This window comes from Acomys minous (genome assembly GCF_964271855.1).
Source record: "Acomys minous genome assembly, chromosome: 14".
In the NCBI taxonomy this organism is placed as follows: Eukaryota; Metazoa; Chordata; class Mammalia; order Rodentia; family Muridae; genus Acomys; species Acomys minous.
The window spans coordinates 49,497,498-49,506,480 of record NC_140496.1 but is presented as its reverse complement, the minus strand read 5'-3'; the positions used below and the strand labels follow the sequence as shown (position 1 = coordinate 49,506,480).

At 45.5% G+C, this 8,983-nt stretch overlaps 2 protein-coding genes across 5 annotated transcripts in view; one reads left to right on the top strand and one right to left on the bottom strand.

Annotated features, from left to right (window-relative positions):
* Window positions 1–223: 223 nt before the first annotated feature.
* Window positions 224–8,983, top strand: part of LOC311582543 (protein arginine N-methyltransferase 9-like) — a 28,374-nt gene continuing 19,614 nt past the window's right edge. The window contains exons 1-5 of one of the 4 annotated variants that reach the window (XM_084755690.1): window positions 224–615; window positions 4,129–4,277; window positions 6,755–6,880; window positions 6,999–7,235; window positions 8,495–8,662. In XM_084755690.1, the coding sequence (XP_084611816.1) occupies window positions 424–615; window positions 4,129–4,277; window positions 6,755–6,880; window positions 6,999–7,235; window positions 8,495–8,662 (872 nt within the window). In that variant the 5' untranslated portion in view covers window positions 224–423. Of the gene's footprint in view, window positions 616–4,128; window positions 4,278–6,754; window positions 6,909–6,998; window positions 7,236–8,494; window positions 8,663–8,983 lie in introns of those variants that run through there. The other 3 variants (XM_084755691.1, XM_084755692.1, XM_084755693.1) reach the window with 3 other exon arrangements.
* On the bottom strand, window positions 2,177–2,562 carry LOC311582559 (large ribosomal subunit protein eL36-like). The gene has a single exon (XM_084755731.1). The coding sequence runs from the start codon at window positions 2,528–2,530 to the stop codon at window positions 2,219–2,221; it is 312 nt and encodes a 103-aa protein (XP_084611857.1). The 5' UTR covers window positions 2,531–2,562; the 3' UTR covers window positions 2,177–2,218.

The window sequence follows — 8,983 nt, the reverse complement described above, 5'->3', positions numbered from 1 at the left end:
TACTTCGTTTTGCACAAGTAAGAGTGGTGCGCTGAGATCCAGGGGCCTGGAGCATCGCGCACGCCTGACGCGAGCAGAGTCTTGAGACTCGCAGCGGCACACTGTACAAGGTGGGAAACCTGGCCGGCCAAAGCAACGTGACAGCGGAGCAGAAGGGGCTTACATCCCATGTACTCCTCGGCGTTAGCAGTGCCGGCGCTTTCCCCGAGAGCGCGCGCGGCTCCCCGGGTGACGTCATCACAGCGCGCCGCCGCCCGGTGCGCGCGCAGCTCCGTCCGCTGCTGAGAAGGCGGAGCTCCCCACTCTGTGGAGGTGATCTCCTCCAACCTCTGTGTGTTCTCTTGCTTCCTTGGGTCCTGGGCTTGGAGACTCTTTTCCGGACAAGGGCGTCTTCCTCGTGGGCTTCCGAGCGGAGACTCAGCCATGCCGAACTCGAGGCCCAGGTCCCGCCGGGGAGCAGGGGGTGGTGGCGCAGGTGCGGCCGGCCGGGACCGGCTGGTGGCGCGATCCTTGCAGAGCGCTGAGCACTGTTTGGGCGCCCAGGACTTCGGCACTGCTTATGCCCACTACCTCCTAGTGCTCAGCCTGGCGCCAGAGCTCAAAGACGACGTGAAGGTGAGGCCTTCCTTCCCGGTGGCTGCCAAACCCTGCGATCTTGACAGCGACAACAGGGTGGGGTGTGTGTGTGTGTGTGTGTGTGTGTGTGTGTGTCAGACAGACAGACAGACAGAGAGAGACAGAGATAGACTGAGGCTCTCTGCAGCCCCTCTCAATACAGCGATGTTTTAGTAACAAAAGTCAAGAGTTGTCACACACCTCTTTCAAAATTTCTGCCTCACTTAAGATTTCAAAGGCCCCGTAAATGCGAACGAGGCAGGGTAATTCTTTCTCTCCTTCAGTATCTAATTTAAATTAGCCCTGCGCTGGAGGTTTTGCGTTATCGTGTGCAGAAGGTATACTGTCTTCCTTGGTCCGTCCTCTGCCCACTAGATGTCAGTAGCATTAGGCTTTTGTAACTCGTAGAAATGTCAGGACCTGGTCACAGGGTTGCATATCAGGTATTTCATTACAATTGAAACAGTAGTAAAATTACCATTATGAAGTAGCGATGAATATAATTTGTGGTTGGGGTCCCCACAGCATGAAGAACTGTATTAAAGAGTCACAGCATTAGGAAGGTTGAGAACCACTGCTCTAGACTGTACCCCAAGCCGTGCAGTTAGGATAGTATTGCTCAGAACAGGTGGTATGGAGGGGGCTGGAGGGATGGCTCAGTGGTTAAGAACACTGACTGCTCTTCCAGAGGTCTTGAGTTCAATTCCCAGCAACCACATGGTGGCTCACAACTATCTAGAATGTGATCTGGTCCCCTCTTCTTGCCTTCAGGGGTACAAGCAGGCAGAGCAATGTATATGTAATAAATAAATAAATAAACAGGTAAGTAAATCTTTAAAAAACAAAAACAGGTGGTATGGAACAGCAGGAGAGTGTCATGTGACCCAGCCTGCCGTTCTGGGAGGGATTGAAAAGGTCAACAGGTCCATCTGGTGTGATCTTTTGCAGGTGGCACAGCTATCTCCCGCCCCCCCCCCCCAAAGTGGCAGTTGTTTGGCTTGGAGGATAGACCTGGACAACAGCCTGCCTTAGAATGGCCCTGGATGTGAGGCTCTGGGTTCCAGTCCCAACACAGAAAAAATAATTACGTAAAACTTAGCTGTATGGCCAGAGATGTAGCTCAGTTGGTAGAATTGTGCACAAGGGCTAAACCTAGTGTGGCAAGGATAAGCTGTAATCCCAGCATGTGCGAGGTAGAGGCAGGGGGGCTCAGAAGTTCAGCTACACAATGAGTTTGAGGTTAGCCTGGGTTGTGTGAGCCCTTGTCTTATTTTTAAACAAACAAACAAACAAACGTAATAACCAGCATTCAGTAGGACTTAGTAACTGGTTTGTTTGTTTGTTTTTCTCCAGACAGGGTTTCTCTGTGTAGCCTTGGCTGTCCTAGACTCACTTTGTAGACCAGGCTGGCCTCGAACTCGAAGCGATCCACCTGCCTCTGCCTCCCGAGTGCTGGGATTAAAGGTGTGCGTCACCACGCCTGGCTTCTGGTTTCCTTTTTATTTTTTTATTTTTTTTATTTTTTTTATTTTTTATTTTATTTTATTTTTTTATATATATATTTTTTTTAACTGTGCACAGACGTTTATTGAGGGAGGGGGCGTCAGTCCTTCTTGGCCGCGGCCTTCCTCATGGCTGCCAGCACGTTGCTAAGCTCCTCGCGCTTCCTCTTGGCCCGGATGTGCGTGCCCACCCGCTTCTTGATGAACTTGAGTGCGCGCTTGTCCTTGGACACCTTGAGCAGCTCCATGGCGCGCCGCTCATAGGGCGCGAAGCCGCACACCTCCCTGATCATGTCCCGCACGAACTTGGTGTGCTTGGTGAGGCGCCCCCGGCTGTGCCTCGGCTTGCTCATGTTCCTTGTCACTTTGTGGCCCTTATTGAGGCCCACGGCCATGGGGTAGCGCAGGGCCATGGCTGCTGCTGTCCGATGGCTGCCGCGACAGGAAGCCTGGTTTCCTTTTATAGGAAACCAAATTCATATTTCTTTGCAAAAGCCTCAAGCTTCTGTTTGCTTTCTTGATATTCTGTCTGCTACCTACACCCACACTTCAGTCACACTGAGTCACTAAACTTGCATTTAAAAAATTTTAAATTTAGTACATAGCCAGGCAGTAGTGGCACATGCCTTCAATCCCAGCACTCGGGAGGCAGAGGCAGGCCTCTGAGTTTGAGGCCAACCTGGTCTACAGAGTGAGTTCCAGGATAGCGAGGCTACACAGAGAAACTTTGTTTTGAAAAACCAAAAATAAATCAATAAATTTAATATGTAAGCATATTTGCATGTATATGTATGTGTGTATGTATATGTGTGTGTATATATATGTGTGTACGTGTGTGTATGTATATATACACACGTTCCACATGTGTGCGTGTATCTAAGACCAAAAGAGGGCATTCGATTTCTTCCTTTTTTTTTTTTTTTTTTGAGACAGGGTTTCTCTGTGTAGCCTTGGCTGTCCTGGACTCACTTTGTAGACCAGGCTGGCCTCGAACTCACAGTGATCCGCCTGCCTCTGCCTCCCGAGTGCTGGGATTAAAGGCGTGCGCCACTACCGCCCGGCTCGATTTCCTGGGACTAGAATTATAGGCAGTTGTAAGCAGCTGAGTGCTGGGAACTGAACCTGGGTCCTCTGCAAGGGCAGCAAGCACTGCTCTTACCTGCTGAGCCATCTCCTCAGCCCCTTAGCTGTTGTATTATTTACTCATTTTTCTTGTTACCGGAGTCAAAACTGAGGGCCTTAGGCATCCCAGGAAAGTGCTCAGCTACTGACCAGTGTTCCTAGCTCCCCATTCTACTAACCTATGGAAGAACTGTTGAGCTGTTCGTGTAAGACCTAGGTATCTAGACTATCTACCATGTAAGAAAAGAATCTCCTTCGTTATCCTTATCTTTCTAATAAACTGTTATAATTCAGTTCCAGGTGTTGACTCTTGTGTGTAAAGTTTGCTGACTTGAAGCTGGAATGTGTGAGCCTGCCTTCTTTCCATAGTTCAGTGTCGTGGCAAACCGTTAGAGGGAAATGAGACGGGCTAGGTTGGCAGTGAGGAGGAAGTTGGTGCATTGTACCAAGTGACTGTAACGGTCAGGTTAAGCCGTAACAGTATGGATTGTCAGGAGGTGTTGATTTAAAGATAGTGCAGTTAGGATATGTTTTTTTTTTTGACCAAACTTGGGGGACGCAACACATACATACTCACTCTAGATAGGGACCCCATGACAGACCAAAATATGGATCCCACCAAAGTCCAACTTGGTGAACCAGTGAGTTTTATTGGGGTTACTTACAGGAACAGCAGTGACTTAGAGACAGCTGTATCACCATCACTCACACGTATGAGCCCGTGGGGCTGTCCTTACTCAAACCACCACATTTGGCAAACTGTACTTACTAAAAATTAGCAATTTCAGGTCATCGTTCCATTTATAGTTTCATTTGTTGGAATCTTCAGCTAGAGTTATGAATTCTTTCTTGTTTACTAATTTGTAATTTTTTTTTCTTGTTTGTGAAGGAAACTTTTCAGTATACACTTTTCAAGTGGGCTGAAGAGCTTGATGCACTCAGTAGAGTACAAGACTTACTTGGCTGCTATGAGCAGGCCTTGGAGCTGTTTCCCGATGATGAAGTGATTTGCAATAGCATGGGAGAGCATCTCTTCAGGTTTGTAGTGACCTCACTACAATGAGGCTTGTTTTTTTTTTTTTTGTTTTTTTTTTGTTTTTTTTTTTTTTTTACCAGTCCAAGGCGAGTGTAAGTTATGCAGTAACTTACTTTGTTTGGTTTTGAGATGGAGGCTTACCACCAGCTCAGTCTGGTCTTTAACCTGTGGGCTTAGGTGATATTTCAGCTGGAGATTACATCTCTGCCCGACTCTGCCTGTGCGTACAGTCCTTTGAATAGGGAAATGTAATATAAGCAACGTGGGTGAGACTCAAAAAGAATATGGGAATGATATGTGAATATGGTATGTAATCTGGCAATTTAAAAATCAGGTTTATTTTTTATGTGCACATGTGGGTACATGTGTATGGATACCTGTGTTGCGGGTTCATGTGCCAAGATGTGCCTGAGGATGTCAGAGAGAGTTGGTTTTCTCCTTCCATGAGCTAGGTCTTGGGGATTGAACTGAGGTTTTCAGGCTTAGTGACAAGAACCCTTGCCTGCTGAGCCGTCTTGCTGGTCCATGGCAATTTTATAGTATATTATATGAGTCACACCCCTAGTGCTGAGGATGTATTCAAGGGAGAGTTTTCCTTACTGGGCTCAGATCCAGTCCTTGTTTGAAAAGGCATAGCTGTGGTTCATAGGATGCCAGAAAGCTGGTGAATCTCTTCATTGGAAAATGCTAGAATTTTTCCTTTTGGGGTGCCAGAGAAAGCTTAATGGGGAAGTATAAACTTTGGAGCATACTGTTAAGGAGCTCTCCACTAGGCTAGAGTTCTAGAGTAGCTGCCCATCACTGCATGCTCTGGTGCCATGCGCTGGAACACTGTTGCCTTCCATGAACACAGGGCGTGTGATTCTGGAGAAACCCTGCCTATAGTGGCACTAGAAGGCAAAACTTCCCTCCTGCAGTGTCTTCTTAGCAACTGTAGGAAACTGTTAGAAGGCTGTGTAAGTTTTTTGCACAGCAGACAAAAATGGGTGAGGTTGGTAGTAAGTCATTAACGGATTGTCTTAGTTTGATTGGAACGCAAAACCAGCAAAAGGAAAGAGAACACTGGCAACGTTGGAGAGAATCCAAGAGCAGTCCTCAAGGTCCTCTCTGATGTCACAGTGCACATTTCCACCTTTACTCTGCGTCATATGTTTATAATCTGGAAAGCTCCTCTAAGGTCTAGTACACAGTGTTTTTATTGGAGGCGGTATACTCAGGTACCACCTCCATATGATGCATACCCAAATTCTAGACTCTAGAATAAAAGTCCTGTCCAGCGCAATCACATTGCTTATACAAACACTGAGGCGCGTGGAAGCACTCATCGTCAGTTAAGGCAGGCAAAACCCTTCCCAGTGTGAGTACCCACATGTCAGCAGGCATCTCAAGGGATCCCAGTCAGGCTTGCCACGTGAGCTCTTATGCACACCATCACAAGCCAAAAGCATTGCCAAGGAATTACAGGAACCACAGCCAAAGGCCAGCATTGCTTTTGAGTTAGAAAGTTTTAAAGTAATGGGGAAAGAGCATTGTTCTGCCAGATTGGCAAGTTGTACTTTCAACTTTAAGGAATTTAATAAATGAATCTCATTTTATATATTCCTTCTAGCTGTTCTCATGCGTTGTTGTTTTCTCTCAAATCATTAATGTTATTAGTAATGAACCACAAAGTGTAAGTGACCACAGAATTTCTCTTAAATGTATCTGGAGTCTATTGGCTGTTGATAATCAACCTAGTAGTTTGTCTCCTACTCCCAAGGGCCCTTACTTGACTCAGGACCGGGCAGGGCCATGGCTCTGGGGAAGGAGTGTGTACAGTGTAGAGTTGTGACAAGGTAAAGGAACTGAGCAGCCATCGTCCTCCTTACACACTTTGGTTTAGCATGGTGAGGCTTGTTTACATTAACACCATGTATTTTCTACTATCATGTGTCCTGGGCAGTTCCAGCATATAAACAAGATATCTCTGCCTTCAGGGTAACAAAGAAATAACATATACTGACCTTAATGTTTTCATTTTAAACTAAAACACGAGCACTTACAATTTAACATCGCACTGCCCTTTTGTTAGATGGTTCATTTGTCATAACCACGTTCAGAATGAATCGTCTGATTAAGTTTCTTTAGAATGGATGGTGGCTAAAGTGAGAGGGAGAAGAATTCTATTTGTTCTGCTGTATTGACTGTGTGGCCCGTAAATTGCTGGTTTATGACAACAGCTGTGTATGGAACTTGATATTTGTAGAAATTTATGTCTCTGGTCAGGGAGTGGGTAAGTAGGCTGAGCAAAGTCCAGACCAGTTTGGAAGCTGCTGAGTCTGGTGGTGTGTGAGATGCACTCTGGTCGTGGGCAGTGCAGTCAGCCTACGATTAACTCTTAAACCGTGACAGGGAGTTCTTCATCACTTCTGAGAAGCAGCGCTCAGATGACTTGTAGTATTTCTTCTTTGTCTTATTTTTTTAATCTGCTCATATTCAGCTCAGTACAAGTCAATGCCTTGGACGCCTCCACTCCACCTAGGGGTGCCCTAGGACATCTGAGATGCACAGGCAGAAACTCAGAAAAGAAGTCAGGAGAGTGCCGTGCTCATGACCTGCAGAGGAGGTGGAGTGCTGTGGGCTCGGGGGCAGCGGTGAGGATGCTCAGGCTGGGTTAGTGCACCAACAGGGGCGCCGCCGTTGGTCACACGGAGGTGAACGTACTCTGTCTCTTCCTCATCTAGAATGGGCTTTCGAGATGAGGCAGCTGGGTATTTTCATAGAGCGGTGAAGCTAAACCCTGATTTCAGTGACGCCAAGGAGAACTTTTATCGCGTTGCAAACTGGTTGGTGGAACGTTGGCACTTCGTCATGCTTAACGACACCAGGAGGAATAGGATTTACAATGCAGCGATCCAGAAGGCGGTGGGCTCGGGGTCCACAAGTGTTTTGGATATTGGCACAGGAACTGGAATACTGAGGTTTGTTGTAATTATTACTTTTATTATATTTACATGAATTAAACAGGTTTGTTAGATACCAAAATTCTGACATTGAGCTGGGCATGGTGGCGCACACCTTTAATCCCAGCACTCGGGAGGCAGAGGCAGATGGATCGCTGTGAGTTTGAGGCCAGCCAAGGCTACACAGAGAGACCCTGTCTCGAAAAACAAACAAACAAACAAATTCTAACATTGGTTTGTAAAAATAGTAGTTGTTTCTCATAATATTGTTAGTGTTATTGATAGAACTGTTAATTTTATACTTTTTTTCTATGATTTTACTAATCAAAAGTTCAAACCAAAAAAAAAAAAAGTTCAAGAAAACTAAGAGCAACTTGGGATTACTGAAATTCTGCATAATAAATTTTAGATTTTGTTTTGTTTTTTTCAAGACAAGGTTTCTCCATATAGCCTTGGCTGTCCTGGACTCACTTTGTAGATCAGGCTGCCTTTGAACGAACTCACAGCGATCCACCTGCCTCTGCCTCCCGAGTGCTGGGATTAAAGGTGTGCTCCACCATGCTTGGCAAGTGATTTGTTTTGTTTTGGTTTTGGTTTTTTGAGACAGGGTTTCTCTGTGTAGCCTTGGCTGTCCTGGACTCACTATGTAGACCAGGCTGGCCTTGAACTCACAGAGATCTGCCTGCCTCTGCCTCCTATAGTGCTGACATTAAAGGCGTGCACCACCACGCCTGGCAAATGATTTGTTTTTAAACAAGTATATTAGTTCATTCTTTTTATTTATTGCTATTGTTATTATTATTATTTTGAGACAGAGTTTCTCAGTGTAGTCCTTGGAGCTTGCTGTGTAGACTAGGCTGGCCTGGGTATCACAGAGATATTCTCCCAAGATATGCTTCTGCCTCCCAAGTGCTGGGATTAAAGGCACATAACCACCATACTTGGCCTTATCTTACCTTTTAATTAGATTATTATTATTACTCTGTGTGTGCGTGTACATATATCACCTGCAAGCCTGCTTGCTCACCACAGTATGCGAAGTCAGAAGTTAACTAGTTTTCAGGAATCAGTTTTCTCCTCCCACTGTGGGCTGCAGGGATTGGACTGTGAGCGTCAGACTTGCATAGCAAATGCTTACCCATTGAGCCAACTCGCTAGCCTCAAGCTTTTTTAATGCAGAACAAATGATGGTTATATTAAAGAATGGAAAAATGTTTGAAGCATCATAATTTTATTAAAATTGGAAAAAGATATAATGGATTTTTCTTCTTTTACAGCATGTTTGCTAAAAAAGCTGGTGCACACTCAGTATATGCCTGTGAGTTATCCAAGACCATGTATGAACTTGCGTGTGATGTAGTGGCTGCAAACAAGATGGAGACTGGGATAAAGCTCCTACACATGAAGTCACTCGATATAGAAATTCCAAAACATATTCCTGAAAGGTATGTTTATAATTCACCAAAACCATTAATATACCTTTCCAGCTTCTTGTGTTAACAACAGCACTAACAATATCCTTGTTTTGTGGAGATGTGGCTATCACCTAGCTTAAGAAAAATGCAGGTCTTTATAGTCACATGTGCTTTTTAAACAGTAATAAAGAACTCAAGAAAAATTGATAGTAACAAACCGTTCTTTAGCATGTCACTGTGAGATAGGGTTCTCTGTGTAGCCCTGGCTGTTCCAGAGCTCATTCTGTAGACCAGGCTGGCCACGAACTCAGAGATCCTCTTGCCTCTGCCTCCCAAGTACTGGGTGGGACT